General features: G+C 46.5%; 1 protein-coding gene across 1 annotated transcript in view; it reads right to left on the reverse strand.

Annotated features, from left to right (window-relative positions):
- Positions 1-22490, reverse strand: part of LOC121567642 (pleckstrin homology-like domain family B member 1) — a 96434-nt gene extending 73944 nt beyond the window's left edge. Inside the window, exons 1-4 of the mRNA XM_045219800.1 lie at positions 22414-22490; positions 19578-19679; positions 16435-16558; positions 5622-5792 (exon numbers count right to left, since the gene is read on the reverse strand). Coding sequence (XP_045075735.1) covers positions 5622-5792; positions 16435-16558; positions 19578-19679; positions 22414-22449 — 433 coding nt within the window. The 5' untranslated portion in view covers positions 22450-22490. The remainder of the gene's footprint in view (positions 1-5621; positions 5793-16434; positions 16559-19577; positions 19680-22413) is intronic.
- Positions 22491-23051: the final 561 nt, after the last annotated feature.

Below are 23051 nucleotides of genomic sequence, written 5' to 3' on the forward strand. Positions count from 1 at the left end.
TGTGGGGAAACAGGCTGCTAAAGTATGGTTCTCAATCAGAGACAACAAGCAACAGCTGAATCACGTTGCCTCTGATTGAGAACCACACTGGCCAACATAGAACAACACACATAGACTTTACACACCCTGGCTCAACATATTAGAGTCCCCAGAGCCAGGGCGTGACAGATGCTTGTTACATATGACCAACACACTATGTCAAAGGTGTCGACTATCAACTAATCTCTACATTATTATTACACATCTGTACAAACAATAGTACGCAAGTATAAACACCATGGGACCACGCAGCCGTCATACCGCTCAGGAAGGAGACGCGTTCTGTCTCCTAGAGGTGAACGTACTTTGGTGCGAAAAGTGCAAATCAATCCCAGAACAACAGCAAAAGACCTTGTGAAGATGCTGGAGGAAACAGGTACAAAAGTACCTACAGTGAGAGAAAAAAGTATTTGATCCCCTGCTGATTTTGTACGTTTGCCCACTGACAAAGACATGATCAGTCTATAATTTTAATGGTAGGTTTATTTGAAAAGTGAGAGACAGAATAACAACAAAATCCAGAAAAACGCATGTCAAAAATGTTATAAATTGATTTGCATTTTAATGAGGGAAATAAGTATTGGACCCCTCTGCAAAACATGACTTAGTACCTGGTGGCAAAACCCTTGTTGGCAATCACAGAGGTCAGACGTTTCTTGTAGTTGGCCACCAGGTTTGCACACATCTCAGGAGGGATTTTGTCCCACTCCTCTTTGCAGATCTTCTCCAAGTCATTAAGGTTTCGAGGCTGACGTTTGGCAACTCGAACTTTCAGCTCCCTCCACAGATTTTCTATGGGATTAAGGTCTGGAGACTGGCTAGGCCACTCCAGGACCTTATTGTGCTTTTCTTGCCTTGGCCGTGTGTTTTGGGTCATTGTCATACTGGAAGACCCATCCACGACCCATTTTCAATGCCCTGGCTGAGGGAAGGAGGTTCTCACCCAAGATTTGATGGTACATGGCCCCGTCCATCGTCCCTTTGATGCGGTGAGGTTGTCCTGTCCCCTTAGCAGAAAAACACCCCAAAAGCATAATGTTTCCACCTCCATGTTTGACGGTGGGGATGGTGTTCTTGGGGTCATAGGCAGCATTCCTCCTCTTCCAAACACGGCGAGTTGAGTTTATACCAAAGAGCTTGATTTTGGTCTCATTTGACCACAACACTTTCACCCAATTCTCCTCTGAATCATTCAGATGTTCATTGGCAAACTTCAGACGGGCCTGTATATGTGCTTTCTTGAGCAGGGGGACCTTGCGGGCGCTGCAGGATTTCAGTCCTTCACGGCGTAGTGTGTTAGCAATTGTTTTCTTGGTGACTATGGTCCCAGCTGCCTTGAGATCATTGACTAGATCCTCCCGTGTAGTTCTGGGCTGATTCCTCACCGTTCTCATGATCATTGCAACTCCACGAGGTGAGATCTTGCATGGAGCCCCAGGCCGAGGGAGATTGACAGTTATTTTGTGTTTCTTCCATTTGCGAATAATCGCACCAACTGTTGTCACCTTCTCACCAAGAGACTTGCCGATGGACTTGTAGCCCATTCCAGCCTTGTGTAGGTCTACAATCTTGTCCCTGACATCCTTGGAGAGCTCTTTGGTCTTGGCCATGGTGGAGTGTTTGGAATTTGATTGATTGCTTCTGTGGACAGGTGTCTTTTATACAGGTAACAAACTGAGATTAGGAGCACTCCCTTTAAGAGTGTGCTCCTAATCTCAGCTCGTTACCTGTATAAAAGACACCTGGGAGCCAGAAAACTTTCTGATTGAGAGGGGGTCAAATACTTATTTCCCTCATTTAAATGTAAATCAATTTATAACATTTTTGACATGCGTTTTTCTGGTTTTTGTTGTTGTTATTCTGTCTCCCACTGTTCAAATAAACCTACCATTACAATTATAGACTGATCATTTCTTTGTCAGTGGGCAAACGTACAAAATCAGCAGGGGATCAAATACTTTTTTTCCTCACTGTATATCCACAGTAAAACGAGTCCTATATCGACATAACCTGAAAGGCCACTCAGCATTGAAGAAGCCACTGCTCCAAAGCCGCCATAAAAAAAGCGACTACGGTTTGCAACTGCACATGGGGACCCCCATGCTGTGGGGGTGCTTTGCTGCAGGAGGGACTGGTGCACTTCACAAAATAGATGACATCATGAGGAAGGAAAATTATGTGGATATATTGAAACAACATCTCAAGACATCAGTCAGGAAGTTAAAGCTTGGTCGCAAATGCATCTTCCAAATGGACAATGACCACAAGCATACTTCCAAAGTTGTGGCAAAATGGCTTAAGGACAACAAAGTCAAGGTATTGGAGTGGCCATCACAAAGCCCTGACCTCAATCCTATAGAACATCTGTGGGCAGAACTGAAAAAGTGTGTGCGAGCAAGGAGGCCTACAAACCTGACTCAGTTACACCAGCTTTGTCAGGAGGAATGGGCCAAAATTCACCCAACTTATTGTGGGAAGCTTGTGGAAGGCTACCCGAAACGTTTGACCCAAGTTAAACAATGTAAAGGAAATGCTACCAAATACTAATTGAGTGTATGTAAACTTCTGACCCACTGGGAATGTGATGAAAGAAATAAAAGCTGAAATAAATCATTCTCTCTACTAATATTCTGACATTTCACATTCTTAAAATAAAGTGGTGTTCCTAACTGACCTAAGACAGGACATTTTTACAAGGATTAAATGTCAGGAATTGTGAAAAACTGAGTTTAAATGTATTTGGCTAAGGTGTATGTAAACTTCCGACTTCAACTGTAGTTTATGACTACCAAATTGCTGTGATTCTATGGAGCCAAGAAGCCGCTGAGATAATGTAAGTACTATGACTAATGTCATAGATACTCTACCAGGGGGAGGGCCTGTTTGTCACGCCCTGGCTCTGGGGACACTGTTATGTTGAGCCAGGGTGTGTAATTCTATGTATTCTATTGCTATGTTGGGAGTTCTAGTTTGTATTTCTATGTTGGCCTGAGTGACTCCCAATCAGAGGCAACGAGTGTCAGCTGGTTGTCTCTGATTGGGAGCCATATTTAAACTGTCTGTCTTTCCTTTGTGTTTGTGGTTTCTTGTTCGTATTTGGTTTGTGTATGACCATTGACTGTCACGTCATCGTTTTGTTGTTTTGATCGTGTGATCATTCTAATTAAATAAATATGTTCGCCTTCAACGCTGCGCCTTGGTCCTCCTCTCTTCTAGACGATCGTGACACTGTTTCTTTATTTTCTGTTGGTCTTATATTATAAATTCAGAAATCCTGGTGAAAGAATGTGATGTATTGACAATAGGTGTCCTTCCAGCCAGGTTGCCATATAGCAGTGTGCCTGAGAGCACAGTCAAGTTTACTGTGGTAACAAATAATTCACTACAGTCCCACAGGAACGCATGGTTATTTATTGATCAAAGTGTTTAGAAAAGCACACATCTGCATTTACTGAATGGATTTCTTGACTCTAATACTTCCATCTTAATTGATTTGGGGTTTGTAAGTGCTGGTTACACAGTCAGCAAATAGGCATCGATTTTTGGCTTTAAATGTATACATGTGCATTGGTAAGTCCAGGATTGTAGTGGAGTCTCTCTCAATGTCACGATCGTTGACGAACGAGAAGGACCAAGGCGCAGCGTGATATGCATTCATGTTTATTTATATTGAATAAACACCACGACAAAACAACAAACGAAACGTGAAGTCCAAGGTAGACAAACAACATACCTCACACGGAACAAGATCCCACAACTAACTCGTGCCAAAAGGCTGCCTAAGTATGGTCCCCAATCAGAGACAACGAGCGACAGCTGCCTCTGATTGGGAACCACACCGGCCAACATAGAAATAGACATACTAGAACATCAACATAGAAATATACAACATAGAACATACACACCCTGACTCAACATTTACGAGTCCCTTGAGTCAGGGCGTGACAGTACCCCCCAAAGGTGCGGACTCCGACCGCGCCACATAAACATAACAGGGTAGGGGCCGGGTGGGCATTCCGCCTCGGAGGCGGATCCGGCTCCGGGCGTGACCACCACTTACTCTCCACCTCCCTGTTGCGCCCCTGGTCTGGTCTGGACCTCGGCGCGCTGCTTCCCCTCTCCTTCCTCCCACGAAGTACCACGCCCTGTCTGGACCCTGGTGTGGGAGACCCCGAACCTGGAGAGGGGCTGACGTCTGGGTCTGGACTGGAACCGCTGACTGGAGCTGGACCCGACGACGGTGGATCGAACTGCTCTGGCTCCGGAGTGGAGCCGCTGACCGGAGCTGGATCAGGCACCGGTGGAGCGGATTGCTCTGGCTCCGGAGTGGAGCAGCTGACCGGAGCTGAACTGGGCACCGGTGGAGCGGACTGCTCTGGCTCCGGAGTGGATCCGCTGACCGGAGCTGGACTGGACCCCGGTGGAGTGGATTGCTCTGGCTCCGGAGTGGAGCAGCTAACCAGAGCTGGATCAGGCACCGGTGGAGCGGACTGCTCTGGCTCCGGAGTGGAGCCGCTGACCGGTGCCGGACCAGGCACCGGTGGGACAGGCACGGGCCGTGCCGGACTGGACACATGCACCACTGGCTTGGTGCGAGGAGCAGGAACAGGCCGGACCGGGCTGGCGACGCGCACCACTGCCTTGGTGCGAGGAGCAGGAACAGGCCGAACCGGGCTGGCGACGCGCACCACTGGCTTGGTGCGAGGAGCAGGAACGGGTCGGGCCGTACTGGGAACACGCACCACTGGCTTAGTGCGGGAAGCAGGAACGGGTCGGGCCGTACTGGCAACACGCACCACTTGATTGGTGCGAGGAGCGGGACTGGGTTCCTTCATTAACCCCCGCTCCTTCTGCTGCCTAACCAGCTCCTCTCGCCGTGCCTCTACACTTTCCTTCTGCTCCCTCTGAACCAATGGCCCCCCTAATTTGGTGGCCTCCTCTACTAACCAGCGGAACCGCCCTGTCGCGGTCTCTTGCTGCCTCGTCGTCCACACCGTGTGCCCCCAAAAAAATGTTGGGGGGATTATCTCTCCACCGTGATCAGGGCCTCCCTCTTTATTGCCAGCTCCTCTCTCATCTCCTGCCAAGTCCATCCTTTCTGCTCCTCCTCGGCACACTGCTTGGTCCAGGTCTGGTGGGATCTTCTGTCACGATCGTTGACGAACGAGAAGGACCAAGGCGCAGCGTGATATGCATTCATGTTTATTTATATTGAATAAACACCACGACAAAACAACAAACGAAACGAAACGAAACGTGAAGTCCAAGGTAGACAAACAACATAACTCACACGGAACAAGATCCCACAACTAACTCGTGCCAAAAGGCTGCCTTAGTATGGTCCCCAATCAGAGACAACGAGCGACAGCTGCCTCTGATTGGGAACTACACCGGCCAACATAGAAATAGACATACTAGAACATCTACATAGAAATATACAACATAGAACTTACACACCCTGACTCAACATATACGAGTCCCTTGAGTCAGGGCGTGACACTCAATGACGAAAGCAATATCACAAATACTCCTTGCCATTGAGGTTCATTTCAACAAGTCAGTTTGTTTGTAAGGAGCCATACCTTGTGACAGGCGGACCGGTTTGGTGACAGGAAGCCCGTCTATGGCACACTGGTTCCCACAGGGGTGGAGAGTGATGATCCCTGCCCGGTTCTCTATGTAGCAGTGCTGAGCGGAAACTCCTGGGCCCTGAATGCTGATGTCCATCGCCCCATGGCCCAACGTTGTCCTGCCTGTAGGAGCAACACCCAGAAGAGTATGAGCAAAAGATGAACACTGTAACTGAGGGATTCTAGCCTGGTGGTAGCCTGATCTGTTCGTACAATAAAAGGAGTCGGCTAAAGAAGTACTAAAATATTACTACCAGGCTAGAATGATCCCTCAATGTTCATACACAAAAATTAGGGGTTCAACAAGGGTTCTTCTAACATCCTCAAAGTTCTTCGAAGAACCTTGGGGTTCTTGGAACTGAAAATTGCCCCAAAAAGGTTATTCCAAGAACCCCATAGGAGGTGGGGTTCATCAAGGAACCTCCTTAGTTGGTGGGGGTTCTTGCAGGAACCTAACTGCCCAACTGAAACATTGGGATTTTAATTTGCAAGGACAGCAGGTGCAGGCACTTAACTGAAAAATGTAAAGATCTCTTCAATTTAAGGTAAGGTTTGTCCCTTGTATGATCTAAATTGATATTGTTTTATGATGATACCATTTATCTTTTCATATTTGTGCTAATCTTTCTAAAACAGAAAATAGAGACAATTCAATGGATATCAATCAACAAAGAGGTAAGAATATGTAGGCTATAACAATATGTTGAAGGCTAGCTGTATTGGGTGCAGATGACTGAACTGCTCACTTCTGTGTCTGTGTCTGCAGGTACAGTGAGGGAAAAAAGTATTTGATCCCCTGCTGATTTTGTACGTTTGCCCACTGACAAAGAAATGATCAGTCTATAATTTCAATGGTAGGTTTATTTGAACATTGAGAGACAGAATAACAACCAAAAAAATGTTATAAATTGATTTGCATTTTAATGAGGGAAATAAGTATTTGACCCCCTCTCAATCAGAAAGATTTCTGGCTCCCAGGTGTCTTTTATACAGGTAACGAGCTGAGATTAGGAGCACACTCTTAAAGGGAGATTCCAAACTCTCCACCATGGCCAAGACCAAAGAGCTCTCCAAGGATGTCAGGGACAAGATTGTAGACCTACACAAGGCTGGAATGGACTACAAGAACATCGCCAAGCAGCTTGGTGAGAAGATGACAACAGTTGCTGCGATTATTCGCAAATGGAAGAAACACAAAATAACTGTCAATCTCCCTCGGCCTGGGGCTCCATGCAAGATCTCACCTCGTGGAGTTGCAATGATCATGAGAATGGTGAGGAATCAGCCCAGAACTACACGGGAGGATCTTGTCAATGATCTCAAGGGATCTCAACTTCACCGCATCAAAGGGACGATGGACGGGGCCATGTACCGTCAAATCTTGGGTGAGAACCTCCTTCCCTCAGCCAGGGCATTGAAAATGGGTCGTGAATGGGTATTCCAGCATGACAATAACCCAAAACACACGGCCAAGGCAACAAAGGAGTGGCTCAAGAAGAAGCACATTAAGGTCCTGGAGTGGCCTAGCCAGACTCCAGACCTTAATCCCCTAGAAAAACTGTGGAGGGAGTTGAAGGTTTGAGTTGCCAAACGTCAGCCTCGAAACCTTAATGACTTGGAGAAGATCTGCAAAGAGGAGTGGAACAAAATCCCTCCTGAGATGTGTGCAAACCTGGTGGCCAACTACAAGAAACGTCTGACCTCTGTGATTGCCAACAAGGGTTTTGCCACCAAGTACTAAGTCATGTTTTGCAGAGGGGTCAAATACTTATTTCCCTCATTAAAATGCAAATCAATTTATAAAATTTTTGACATGCGTTTTTCTGGACTTTTTTGTTGTTATTCTGTCTCTCACTGTTCAAATAAACCTACCATTAAAGTTATAGACTGATCATGTCTTTGTCAGTGGCAAACGTACAAAATCAGCAGGGGATTAAATACTTTTTTCCCTCACTGTATATAGATGAGGAGGCATACAAAGGTATGTCAATTGGTATTGGTATGTTATGCAGATCACATGTACAATCCTCCTCCCTTACCTCTTCAATGAAAATCCCATAGGCCTCTACATTATGGACAAGGTATGTGTATGAAAACCATTATCAAAACAGTTTTTTCATTCACATTTGCCACAAAAACCAAGGTATGAATACTGTCATGTTTTGTTAAACATCTGTATAATTACTATTTTTGGGATTCACTGACTTCACCCTCCCTACACCTCTGATGAATATAACAGGAAACCTGTTTGATCACCATGCACTGCAAAATCATTCTGGCTATGGATACGGAGAACATCAACACATTAACATCAACACGCCAGAGGATATACCCACTGGACTTGGGGCTCTGCTGGGAGTTTACCTCGTATTTTGATTTTTTTATTCTGCTTTGCCACCAAAATCATAATAAACACTGACAACTAAAATATTGTGTTATTGTTGTTATTGTTATGCGTATTATTAATATTATTAATAATAATAATAGTGGAGAGGGGGTTAGTAAAAAAATTAACCCCAAAAATCTTCAAAAGGTTGCTTGAGGATCCATTAAAAGGGGTTCTTTGAAGAACCCTTTTAAAGGGTTCTTCAAAGAACTTATAGGGGTTCCCCCACAGTTTCAAATTGAAGAACCCCTAAAGGATACTCCTGGAACCTTTTCTTTTTAGTGTGTAGAAGCTCTCTCTCATCAAACTATGTTGCAAAGAGAAGAATGTGGCTGTTGACTGTGGCTGTAAATTGACTTTCAACTACAGTGTTTTACTTACTGTGTACAACGTCCATGTTGTTACTGTATAATGACAAAGTTATCTATTAATTAAGTGACAGAATGACTTACAAGAGAAGTGAAACCCTGAAAATAAGTAAATTAATACGTAATCTTGTTTATTCTGATATAATCCATTGTACACGTCTTAGTAACTCATTGCGAGAGTCAATGTCATATTCAGCTGTCGTGCATTAAATTAGGCAGACACGCTAAACAACAGAAATGCTTTGTTACTAAATCACATTCCACCCTCCATAACCCCCTCTGTCCGCCCAACACCGCCCTGTCCAGCCTCATCTCTACTGGGGCTCCAGATAAGAGGAGAAAACCCCTTGGAATGTCACATCACAGTGCAACACGCATTCTCATCCTCTCCCCCCTGAACCAAGGCTGCCTCCCAAATAGCACCTTAATCCCTATAAAGTGCACTACTTTTGACCAAGGCCCATAGGGAATAAGCTGCCATTATATAAGGCATAGGGTGTCATTTGGTATGCAGCCTTCTCAGTTCATTCCATACCTAACTCCCTGCAGAACTCCAGACAGACCGAGAGGAGCTTGGAGAAAGGAATTCCCCGGATGAAGGGGTAGCAGTGGAGGACATTGCAGGAGGTGGGGAGAGGGTAGTAAAGGGGTGTTAGGGAGGGATGGTGGTGGGGGTTGAGGCCAGGGCCAAATTGTGGTGTAGATATTGGGGAGGACGAACATAAAAAAAAACACATTTCCTGTAATTCTACGTAGTTTGACATGATTTATTATGCATCTCTTGGGTATTTTGAGGGGTATATGGAGGAGTATTTTGAGCGGTATATGGAGGGGTATTTTGAGGGGTATATGGTGTAAGGGATCGGGGGTTGGCAGGATCTAGACAGAGTCTGACACTTCCCCGATCTACTGAGAGAGGCCTTGTTGTTTGACTCCCCGAATTGCTTAATCCTCTACTTGTCTACCCCAGTGATTACCGTTCTCTGATCCTGTGCCTGTGACCTCGACTACGACTAAGCCCGCTCCTTTGGTACCTCTGCCTGTCTATGCCTGGCCCGGTTTTGACCAAAGCCCGCCCGACCACGATTAAGCTATTCCCTTGTCTGTACTCTAATAAAGCATCGCTATTCTGCGATTGGATCTTACCACTCTGTCCGAGTATTCATTACAGAATACCTCGCCATTACCATGGATCCAGCGGAATTACAGAGGCGATGGGAGATACAGGAGAAACGCATGGATGAACTCCTACAGCTACTCAACGCTGATGCAGCGGAAGGCACCACCCCGAGTACAGTCAGTCCTCGTCATGCACCTCCGATTTCTATACCGACAAGGTACGACGGGGAACCTGGCAAATGTCAGGGGTTTCTACTCCAGATGTCCCTGTATATGTCGTATAATAGTACTATGTTTTCCGATGACCGTAGCAGGGAGGATTTCATGATTTCTCTGCTAACGGGAAGAGCACTGGATTGGGCTACTGCGCTTTGGGCAGCTGAGGTCCCCGAGTTGAATGCGGAAGTTCAGTTCAAGAGACTGTTTCAAGAGGTGTTCGACCACCCAGTATCTGGGCGTAGTGTGGGAGACCAACTATGCGAACTTCAGCAGGGCCGTCGCACAGTAGCCGACTACGCTTTAGAGTTCCGTACTATAGCAGCCGGTAGCGGATGGAGCGAAACTGCTTTGCTCACAGTTTTCCGAAGAGGGCTGCGCCAAGACGTACAGACTGAGTTGGCTTGTCGAGGAGATATCACTGCGCTACATGAGTTTATCAAAATAGCCATCTCTATTGATAATCTTATAGTGCAACACAAGGCATCCACAGTCCGGGAGCCCTCGATCACTGGTCCTATGCAATCGACAGAGCGGAGGAGAGAATCTGAGGAGGAACCTATGCAACTGGGACGGTCACCTCTACAAGGTTCGGTGAGACAACAACGTCGGCAAGACGGACTATGCCTGTATTGTGGTCAGGCGGGTCATTTCGTTCGTCAATGTCCGGTACGACCTAACCGTACCCCAGGATATCGCCTCAGAACTGCCAAACCGGTGAGTGAGACTCCAGTGTTGAACATTACATCTAAACAAATGTATGTGCCTGTTACCTTATCTGTCGGAGAGAAAGTGCGCAGGTTGGAAGGACTTATTGATTCCGGAGCGGCTGCCAGCTTTCTGGATATGGGTCTTGCTGAGGAGTTGGGAGTTCAACTTATCCCAATTCAACCTCCCCTGCGAGTCAACGCGCTAGACGGTGAGCCCATGGGCACTGGGTTCATTACGCACCGTGCCGGGAAATCAAGTTACAAGTGGGCTCCCTGCACCATGAGAACATCATTCTGTTCGTCATCTCCGCTCCACGGGAGCCGCTAGTCCTCGGCCACCCCTGGCTCGTTACCCATGATCCGGTCATCTCCTGGAAATCTGGCGATATCACGGCTTGGAGTGAGGTATGTAGGGCTGAGTGCCTCATTTTACCTTGCAAAACGTCTACTGTGGAGGATGCGAAGGGTGCGGTGTCTACTGTTGTTCCTACAGAGTACCAGGATTACGCGCAGGTGTTCTCCAAGGAGAGGGCTACCGTGTTACCACCGCATCGGGCCTGGGATTGTGCAATTGATCTGCTATCTGGGGCTACCCCTCCTCGCGGACGAATCTACCCTTTGTCTCAGCCGGAACGGGAATCAATGAGCAAGTATATTGATGAGGCACTTCAGCAAGGGGCCATTCGCCCATCTACGTCTCCCGCCGCATCCAGTTTTTTCTTTGTTAAGAAAAAGGATGGCGGACTTCGTCCTTGTATAGACTATCGAGGTTTGAACGATATCACCATAAAAAATCGTTACCCCCTTCCTTTGATTCCAGCGGCCCTCGAGCAGGTGGGGCAGGCCTCCATCTACAGTAAACTGGACCTCAGGAGTGCGTACAATCTGGTGCGCATTAGAGAGGGGGATGAATGGAAGACCGCCTTCATCACCCATCGAGGACATTATGAATATTGTGTTATGCCCTATGGACTTACTAACGCGCCCTCTGTGTTCCAGGCGTTCATGAATGACATTTTTAGGGACTTGATTGATCGTTTCGTCATAGTGTACATTGATGACATCCTAATCTACTCTAACTCTCTGAGTGAACATGTGTCCCATGTACGACAGGTTCTGGACCGACTCCGCCAACACTCTCTGTTCGTGAAGGCCGAGAAGAGTGAATTCCATGTCACGACGATTTCCTTCCTTGGGGCCATACTCACTCCCGACGGGGTAAGACTGGATGAATCCAAGGTACAAGCTGTACGAGACTGGCCTCAACCCCAGACGGTGAAAGAGCTTCAGAGATTCTTGGGGTTTGCCAATTACTATAGACGGTTCGTGCGTAATTTCAGCACCACCGCAGCTCCCCTGTCGGCGATGACCAGCCACAAGGGGCGTGGTCTGAAATGGACGGAGGGGGCAGTGCGGGCTTTTGAGACATTGAAACAACGATTTACCACCGTCCCCATTTTGTGTCAGCCGGATCCTACCTTGCCGTTCATCGTGGAGGTGGACGCCTCGGAGGTTGGAGTTGGAGCCGTGCTATCCCAGCGCCAAGGTGAGCCGCCCAAATCACGACCCTGTGCTTTTTTTTCTAAAAAGCTGAATCCGGCCGAGCAGAACTACGACGTGGGAAATCGTGAATTGCTGGCGGTGAAGTTAGCACTGGAGGAGTGGAGACATTGGCTGGAGGGAGCAGCTCATCCGTTCCAAGTGCTCACGGACCACCGCAATCTGGAGTATCTTCACAGTGCTAAATGACTGAACTCCCGACAGGCAAGGTGGTCTTTGTTCTTCAACCGTTTTCAATTCACTGTCTCTTATATTCCCGGGTCCAAGAATTGTAAGGCGGACGCGCTGTCCCGACGGTTCGAGCGCGCTGACAGACCGGTTGAACCAGAACCTATCCTCCCCGTGAGTTGCCGTGCTGGTCCTGTGAGGTGGGCTATCGATGACACGATTCAGGAGAGCCTACAAGCGGAACCAGCCCCTCCAGGAACCCCGGTGTCGAAGGTGTTTGTACCAGCTCCGCTTCAACCTCAACTGATGGAATGGTGCCACACGTCGCTAGGATCTGGTCATCCCGGAATCACTCGAACTACTCGACTCATCAGTCGAAAATACTGGTGGGATTCCCTCACAGGTGACGTCCGAGACTATGTATTATCCTGCCCAGTTTGTGCTCAGTCCAAGGCGCCTCGAGCACTACCGGAGGGCAAGCTGATGCCATTGCCAACTCCTCAACGACCCTGGTCGCACATCGCGATGGACTTTGTTACCGACCTACCAGAATCAGAGGGCCATACTGTAATTCTCGTGGTCATCGATCGATTCTCAAAGATGTGTCGGTTATTTCCCATGACCCGTTTACCTAACGCCACTCAGATGGCGGAGACTATGTTTAACCAGGTGTTCCGGCAGTTTGGTGTTCCAGAGGATATTGTTTCCGACCGGGGACCCCAGTTCGTATCCCGGGTTTGGAAGGCCTTCTGCGAACGCTTGGGTATCTCGGTGAGCCTCACCTCCGGATATCATCCCCAGGCCAATGGGCAGACCGAACGGCTCAACCAGGAAATTGGGAAGTATCTACGGCAACAATGTTCGCGGCAGCCGCAAGAGTGGAGCCGATTCCTTCCTTGGGCAGAGTATGCTCAGAACTCACTCATTCACACCTCCCTACGTCTAACGCCCTTTCAGTGTGTTCTAGGGTATCAACCACCCCTGTTCCCGTGGGATACCGCACCCGGGATGGTACCGGCGGTGGACGAGTGGTTCCGTCGGAGTGCGCAGGTCTGGGAGACGGCCCATCAACATCTCAGTCAAGCCTCACAGCAGCAAAAGACCTATGCCGACCGACGCCGGAGACCTACTCCCACTTATCAAACCGGACAACGAGTGTGGCTGTCTCACCCGAGACCTGCGGTTCCGACGGAGCTGCAAGAAGCTCCAACCCAGGTACATTGGTCCTTTCAAAGTTCAGAGACGTATTAACCCTGTCACCTACCGTCTGTTACTCCCTCGACACTACAGGATAAACCCTACGTTCCACGTCTCCCTGTTGAAACCTGTCCATTATAGCCCGATGTATCCACCAATCGCTCAACAACCTACTACACCACCTTTGGAGGATGAACAGGACACCACCTATACAGTCCACGAGATACTGGAGTCAAGACGGAGACGAGGGGGCATCGAATATCTCGTGGACTGGGAGGGATATGGACCTGAGGAACGGTCCTGGGTTCCGGCTAAGGACATACTGGATCCCGCTCTCAAGGCCACTTTCCACGCTGAGCACCCAGATCATCCAGGACCCCGACCCAGAGGAAGACCACCCGGTAGAGGTAGAAGGCCGTCAGGAGCCGGCCCTGGGGAGGGGGATACTGTAAGGGATCGGGGGTTGGCAGGATCTAGACAGAGTCTGACACTTCCCCGATCTACTGAGAGAGGGAGTCATCAGACTCGATCTGGTTCACCTGAGTTCTGAGCACACCTGTCAGTAATTAGTGTAGGATTTAAGGTGTGCTCAGAAGCTCAGTCGGCGCGAGGTATTGTTCCATTGTGACTTGCTAAGCGGTTTGTTCCGAGAGAGAGAGAGAGAGAGAGAGAGAGAGAGAGAGAGAGAGAGAGAGAGAGAGAGAGAGAGAGTTTGTTGTTTTTGATTACCCGTGTATTCGACCTGTGCCTTGTTGTTTGACTCCCCGAATTGCTTAATCCTCTACTTGTCTACCCCAGTGATTACCGTTCTCTGATCCTGTGCCTGTGACCTCGACTACGACTAAGCCCGCTCCTTTGGTACCTCTGCCTGTCTATGCCTGGCCCGGTTTTGACCAAAGCCCGCCCGACCACGATTAAGCTATTCCCTTGTCTGTACTCTAATAAAGCATCGCTATTCTGTGATTGGATCTTACCACTCTGTCCGAGTATTCATTACATATGGAGGGGTATTTTGAGGGGTATATGGAGGGGTATTTTGAATACACAGTATAAGTGGAAGGATAACTGGAAGTCCTCCCCACAATTTTTAGGGAAAATAGATTTGTTTTAAAAAAATAATAATAATAATACTAATAATAATAATAATAATAATAATAATAATAATAATAATAATAATATGCCATTTAGCAGAAACGTTTATCCAAAGCGACTTACAGTCATGTGTGCATACATTTTTACGTATGGGTGGTCCAGGGGATCGAACCCACTACCCTGGCGTTACAAGCGCCATGCTCTACCAATTGAGATAACCTGCATTTCAACCCAGAGAAAAATTTGCATTTTTATAATGCTATCTACACATTTTGTAATAAGTCTGAGAGAAAATGTTGCAGTTTTAAAGCTAATTTCCTGCTATTTTACACATTTTGTCATGAGGCTGAGAGAAAATGTTGCAGTTCTAAAGTAACTGTGTGGCTACCCAATGAGCACAGCCTACCCAATATGCACCGGGTCCATTGTTAGCCAGGTTCTGTCTGCCCCATAGTGATGAATGACGTTGTTTTGATAGCTACATTGCTCAAGGTGGCTACGTTAGCGTCAACTATGGGTAGCTACCGCGAGAGTTTGGACTTCTGTTAATGTTATGACATTATGTCCTTGCTAACAATGAACCTTGTGAGAATTGGGTAGCCCGTGATCATGCTACCCAATTTGTGCGTGTTCCATAGTGACAAATTACTTATTTAAAGCTAAGCTAGCTGTTATGGAAAACTAGCTAGTTCCGGGATGGGGGCGAAGGACACTGTACCAGTGTCCTAGCTAGCTAGCTAGCTGGCTACTTCCCTTGTCGTAAATGTTAACAGAAGTCCAAACTCTTGTGGTAGCTACCCATAGTAGATGCAAAAATAGCCACATAGTCATTTGTCACTATGGGGCCGACGGAACCTTGCAACAATGGACCCCATGCATATTGGATAGCCCGTGCTCATTGGGTGGCCACAACTGGCCAGTGAAAATCTCCCTTTTAAAAGTTAATATTCTGTTAACTCATACCCAAATAATGTTGTTGACTCATCCTATACTCGTATTTGTGGCCAAAGCATAAATTGGAGAAGAAAACCACTTCAAAAGCCCCACCTCAAACTTGTATCTCAAACAGACCATTTCAAAAATGCTTGCTATTTCCTCATAGAGGATGATGTCATCATCCTGAGGAGGATGAGCTGGCCAATCAGCGGTTTACTCTCATTAAAAAATTGTTTCTGTTGTTGTGGAATGCCCACACCAAACACAGAAAAGCTTATTTTTAACATAATTAATGACAATTTTTTGGAAGGAAAACTATTTCACTTAATCGTAGGTCATATTTCCTAGAAATCTGGAAACGCTGGACAGTTACTTTAAAGGTCGACTTTGGGCAAAAACGCTAAAATAACAGCTTCTTTTTTTTAAAAAGAAATTATTGGGGGGGACGAATCAACCTGTTCTGCCCTGTGACAATTTCACCTATGGGTTGAGGGGTTATGGTGAGGGCTTTCAGAGTGCCATCCCCTCCCTCCTGCTGTCACATGGTCCGAAATAGAGGTGACAACAGGGTCAGAGCACAGCCTATTCAATCCTGCTGGGACTGAGGTTTGTGTTTTTGTGTGTGTGTGCGTGTGTGTGTGTGTGTGTGTGTGTGTGTGTGTGTGTGTGTGTGTGTGTGTGTGTGTGTGTGTGTGTGTGTGTGTGTGTGTGTGTGTGTGGGTGTCTGGCTGGGGTATAGCCAATAGAGGTTATAGTGATACTGAAGTGAACACTGCAGGGTGAAGGACATGCCACTGTCAGTTTTATGCTCCTGGGGCTGATGTGTGAGCATATGCATGTTCCTGTATTCTGTGCTCCATTGAGTTTGTGTGCATGTACATCCTCAGTATTCAAAAGCACACATATGAAAGATCAAAAGCAGTATAAGAACCAACCAAATTCTTACACCTCAGATTATCTCAATTTCTTTACATTTCACTATTGACATTTGGATAGAAGAAATATTAGCTCACCTTCAGGAAGGGGTTGCAGTGTGATGGCCGTACTGAGACGGCCACTGCCCAGACTGACCAGATGGGGGCGCTCTGCCTGGACCTTCAGCCCCTTGCCGCTCTCAAACAGATCCAATGGAGTGCTCTATGAACAGAAAGGTCACAGACTCTATCAGTATATTAACTCAATTTGGCCTCACATGGCAGTATAAGTTAATAATTGGAAGCAGACTTAATATCATCAAATGTTTTGGGAAAGCTAAATGGGATAGAGAATAGACCTTTAGACAACTACCCTCAAGCTACAGCCTTCTGACTAACCATTAACGCACCTCCAATGGATGGATGCTCCCTTTCACTGCAAAAGACAATCACACAATATATGTTCACTATCCAGACAAACAGTCATGTTGGCTATTCAGAATGATTCCTTTCATTCTTTCTCTATTCATAAACGCAATATGTTTTAGCACTGTTTTAGCAGCTACACTGGATCATAGACACACATTACAGTTCATTTCATAGCCCAGGGTCAACCAGCCTAGCCTGTATGAATGTGTTCTCTGTGTGGTGGCATTGCTCTAGCTGGCTGCTGGTGTTGTTTACATATTGCTTTAAACAGAGAGAGTGTGAGCTGTGAGGGAGCCTGGTTATGCCCACAGAGCAAAAACACCAGCATGGGGTTTTGGGCTCTGGGAGAAGGAGGAGTTGTCATGGTAACAGCACTCGCTGGAAACCGCTTAAGCACTGAGAGCAGCAATTAACAGACATTACCTCCTGGAAGACTTCCAATATGAGCTAAGCTGTGAAGAACCTCTTTGTCATCATCAGCATAACATCTCTCTGAATGTATAGCACACGTGGGGTTTGCATTTAAATGTAGTACAAATTAATTCATTTGATGCCTAGGCTACTCTAACATTGTACTGCAGAAGACTAGAGGGAGTAAAATGGTTGAACCCAGTTATCATTAGCCCAATGTATGGAGTGCTATTTTGAGTCTGTTGCATATCCTTGCTGATAAACTTTCTCATTCACCCGCTTTACAATCAACCGATCTGCACACCAAGTAGCGGTACGACAGATCATGAAGTCAGCCTCTCTTTTGGGTAGCCAAATAGGATGATCTACTTTCAATTAGGTAGATCAGTTAAAGCTGGGCCCGGGCGAAGAGGATTGGGGAGATAAAGCTATTATCATCTAAGGCTAGCTAGCAGTAGTGACAAGATGTAGTAGATGATGACCCATGAGTACTTTGGGGGATAGCGCAATCACATTTTGGACTAGTAATAGGCCTAATCACCATGCCACCATTTTGTAGCAGGTGGTGGTGATGAAATGTTGAAATCCGACAGGGTCTCTTTGTCGCTGTCTGCCATCGGGGTGGTGTTCAGTAGGGACAACATGTTTTGAAACGGAGTGAAACAGAGATGCTACCTAAACCTGTCCAATAGAAATAAAGATGTTCATTTTCCATTGGCAATTTGTTTTGCTACAGTGTGCCCTACTGAACACAACCCCAATATATCCTCATTAAACATTACTAAGACTTCTCTGAAAAAAACATCCAAGTGTTTCCTGCTTGATAGGGCAAAGGCCTACTGTAACAAGTTCAATCTCTTCTGTCAGCCTCCCTTTGATATTTTTCACTTTGATCTCTTATGCTGGTTTAGTCATTGTCTCTCTCCAGCATGTCAGTATAGGCTACTGTGTTAGTTGCACCCAGCTGCAGTATCCTGTGTGCTACTGCTCCCCTTTGGCACTCCAGAGCTCTGCACCTCTGTCTACTGCTCTTAGCCCTGAGACTATCCTCCTGCCTCCCGCTCCCTCTCTATATTCATCCCTCTCTAACTCTCCAGCCCCTCTCCCTCTCTCCACTCTCCATGTCCACCCCATCCTTCTCCTACTTCACGTTTCCATTATCTCTCTCTCTCTCTCTCTCTCTCTCTCTCTCTCTCTCTCTCTCTCTCTCTCTCTCTCTCTCTCCCTCTCTCCTCTCTCTTCCCTCCCCCTCCCAAACTACAAATGCATTGCATTGTGGACCACCTGACCTGATGTACAGCTGGTGTAGGACTATATTACCCAGACAGGAACAAGACATTCAATATCAGTGTTCCTTTAATTATAAACCCAAAAACCTGGCGGTTTGGCAAGCGCTGACATTTGCTGTCCATGCCCATTATAGCTGTTCCTTTACCTTTACTTTGATTGGTAGGTTGTTTCAATCTATATTTTTCTATAGCAGGGGTTTTCAGGAGCAGACTAGCAGCCCATTGTGCTATATAGTTGTAGCAAACATTAGGTGACTCAGAACTTAATGTCTACGTTTAAAAAAGCAGTGATCTGTAGCTACACTGTGTCATACCACACCTGGGTTCAAATTAATACTATTAGCAGTTCTTGACTTGGGCAGGAGCTCACCGAAAGTGAGTACCGGCACATAAAATGTTCTTCTGCTTTAGTTTCTGCACCCTCTATAAAATATTAGCTCAAAAGTTTTGAGGAGTTCCTGCACCTAAATATAAACGGTACAGGGACCAAAAATATGTACCGGCACCTATTTCAGTCCAAGTCAAGCACTGACTATTTGATATCTTTCAAATACCTTGAGCGTTTGCTTTAGCCTGCCTGGAGTACCAGATAGGCGGGGTTGGCACTTTTCCGACTATTCTATTGGTTCCATTGCGCCAGGCAAGCTCAATCAAACTCAGCTAAAGTATTTACAATTATTTTAAATAGTGTTTGAACCCAGGTCTCAGCAACACAGAGCCATAGTAACCCCAAGTGGCTACAGAGGCAGCTTGTTGTTACAGACCCATCGTTCTCTTATCTAGTTAGTCTTCAGGGAGCCTTGACATGTCACATCAGTTATCAAGAGGAGAGGAGATACCGTGGGTATGGTTTGACATTGGAAAAATAAAACAAAATTACACATCACGATGACAGCCAGGATTTTGTTTCCAACGTCGCTTGCCAAGTTTTTAGCATCGCTCACACAATGGCCTCACAGTGTTACTGCCCCTCCCCGTTAAGAGAACACTCATCACAGAGTGGTAGTGAAGGGCAGGCTGTGGTTAGAGAGCATACACACACACACACACACACACACACACACACTGGCACACACACATGCACCCCCCCAAAAAACACACACACACACACACCTGTAACACCTGATGGGTCAGCCGTCCGCACTCAGGCAGGTTCCTGTTCAGACTGTCCATATCCACTGCGTTGTCAATCATGCCCTCTGACACATGAAGATCCTATGGAACAAAACATAACACACCTGTGAGAGGATCATCTAAAAAACAGAGATTAAATGTCTTCTGTAGCTCAGTTGGTAGAGCACGGCGCTTGTAACGCCAGGGTAGTGGGTTCAATCCCTGGGACCACCCATACGTAAAAATGTATGCACACATGACTGTAAGTCGCTTTGGATAAAAGCTTCTGCTAAATGGCATATTATATTATTGAAGGGTTCAAAGGCCTTCTGCCGTTACTGACTCCTGCTGTTTACAAAAGGCAACATGAATCATACTTTTTAATCTACTTTTTGTGTCTCTGTCTTTAGTCAAGTCTCATGTGGTGTTTATACTGTACATGCATGGTCATTCATTTTTACATTTTAGTCATTTAGCAGACACTCTTATCCAGAGCGACTTACAGTTAGTGAGTGCATACATTTTTCATACTGGCCCCCTGTGGGAATCAAACCCACTACCCTGGTGTTGCAAGCACCATGCTTTACCAACTGAGCTACACGGGAGGCCACATGGTTCTATACATTACAAGTGAAAGAGAATGGTCCAGAATGTTTAACTAGGCATGGCCAACAGGACTGTGAAACGTCAGACCTTACAAGTGATCAATGAGTTCTCTCAGAGAAAGGCAGATCCTGCTGATTGGGAATCCCCCTTCAGCCCCTCTCAGCCAGGATGAGTCAGTAATGAGAACACACCACACACAGGGAGACAGACAGCGTACAGATTCTGCTGATATCCCCTATTACCGCACTGAGCCAACAGACACAGACACACACACAGGGTGATCTCCCCTGAGACCTGACACATCCACAGGAATGCATTGCAGCCGCCTTGCGTCTGTCTGTCTGTCTGTCTGCCCTCCCCTCAGTCTCTACTACACCCACCCCTCTCCCCCACTCCCCTTATCCCACAAATTCCTTCTCTCTTATTCAATGCTTTTTGGCTTTTCCACTGAGTCAGCCCAGAACAGATTGCTATACATACTTTCCATGTCTATATTTGTACATGTGTCATAAATTACCAGATTTGAGAGTGAGCGTATGTGAGACTAAGAAAGCACTTATGCACCCATTGTGGGCAAATTAAGTTGAGAAAACCACAAATAAGGTTATCCAAAACACAATTATAGTAATCTTTGTACATTTAAGTGCCTTGGGTGCAAGTGTTCTCAGAGTAATTAGCATCCCTAAAATGTTGTGCAGGGTTGGGAAATACACTACATGGCCAGAAGTATGTGGACACCACTTCAAATTAGTGGATTTGGCTATTTCAGCCACACCCATTACTGACAGGTATATAAAATCGAGCACACAACCATGCAATCTCCATATACAAAGGTTGGCAGTAGAATGGCCCGTACTGAAGAGCTCAGTGACTTTTAATGTGGCACCGTCATAGGATGCCACCTTTCCAACAAGTCAGTTTGTCAAATTTCTGCCCTGCTAGAGCTGCCCTGGTCAACTTTAAGTGCTGTTATTGTGAAGTGGAAACATCTAGGAGCAACAACGGCTCAGCTGCGAAGTGGTAGGCCAGACAAGCTCACAGAACGGGACAGCTGATGCTGAAGCGCGTAGCCCGTAAAAATTGTCTGTCCTTGATTGCAACACTTACTACCAAGTTCCAAACTGCCTCTGGAAGCAACGTGAGCACAATAACTGTTCATCGGGAGCCTCATGAAATGGGTTTCCATGGCCGAGCAGCCACACACAAGCCTAAGATCACCATGTGCAATGCCAAGCGTCGGCTGGAGTGGTGTAAAGCTCGCCGCCATTGGACTCTGGGGCAGTGGAAACACATTCTCTGAAGTGATGAATCACGCTTCACCATCTGGCAGTCCGATGGACGAATCTGGGTTTGGTGGATGCCAGGAGAACGCTACCTGCCCGACTGCAGAGTGCGAACTGTAAAGTTTAGCGGAGGAGGAATAATGCTTTTCATGGTTCAGGCTAAGCCCCTTAGTTCCCGTGAAGGGAAATCTTAACGATACAGCGTACAATGACATTCTAGACAATTCTGTGCTTCCAACTTTGTGGCAACAGTTTGGGGAAGGCACTTTCCTGTTTCAGCATGACAATGCCCCTGTGCACAAAGCGAGGTCCATACAGAAATGGTTTGTCGAGATCGGTGTCGAAGAACTTGACTGGCCTGCTCAGAGCCCTGATCTGAACCCCATCGAACACCTTTGGGATGAATTGGAACGCCGACTGCGAGCCAGGTCTAATCGTCCAACATCAGTGCCCGACCTTGCTAATGCTCTTCTGGCTGAATTGACGCAGGTCCCCACAGCAATGTTACAACATCTAGTGGAAAGCCTTCCCAGAAGAGTGGTGGCTATTACAGCAGCAAAGGGGGACAAACTCCATATTAATGCCCATGATTTTGGAATTAGATGGTGTCTACATACTTTTGACCATGTAGTGTGTTTCTGATGTATCCCAATTCACAACATAGATTCAAATGTTCTTTATCATCAGGTTTATCCTGTTGACATGATATAACTCTGCCAAGAAATTCGCAAAAATTTCTGATATTACCTACAGAAATGACAAAAATTAATATATCAACAAACAGTAAAAAAAAACACTATGATCAGAACAAAACACTTCAATCTAAGTTATATTTCACATGTCTACTAAGAAACTACTATACGTGAGAGACCCAGTAACCTCATGATATAGCCATCAAGTCCCTTGTCTTATCTCACAGTGCAGTTGTAGGGCTATCCGGTAATTACCTTACGCCAGTTGTCCAGCAAATATACGGCCTCCATTGCGAAATTATTCTTACTCTCAACTACAGAGTGAGCGAATTAGAGCTTCCTTCAAAGCTGCTACAGTACCTGCTACCTGCCAGCAGCTCTACCTACTGGTGTATCATCTACCTCAACAATCACCCCTGATTCGCTACCTGCTCCCATTCACAGCACGAACCTGTCTGTGCTTGCTACTCTGAACTAAGCCCACATTCCTGCCTGGCAGCCATAAGCCCTGATAACAGAAGGAGAGAGGGATGGAGAGAAGGACAGAGACAAAAAAGGAAGAGAAAAGTGAGTTGACCAAGTTAAAGCAGAAACACTATTAGGGAAATACAAACATGCAGTAACTCAGAGAGAGTAACTCCATGTAGGCAATGTAGGTCAGCTGGAGAACTGGATATAGAACATACAATAGGCTGTCATCGAACGCTGTCTAATCCAATATATCTCTGTGATCTGGTTTGATCTGATTCCAGCCCCTATTCCAAGCCAGTTCCCATCACATTCATCAAAGCCTCATTTCTCTCTCTCTCTCTCTCTCTCTCTCTCTCTCTCTCTCTCTCTCTCTCTCTCTCTCTCTCTCTCTCTCTCTCTCTCTCTCTCTCTCTCTCTCTCTC

This window comes from Coregonus clupeaformis, chromosome 6, assembly GCF_020615455.1.
Source record: "Coregonus clupeaformis isolate EN_2021a chromosome 6, ASM2061545v1, whole genome shotgun sequence".
Lineage (NCBI taxonomy): Eukaryota > Metazoa > Chordata > Actinopteri > Salmoniformes > Salmonidae > Coregonus > Coregonus clupeaformis.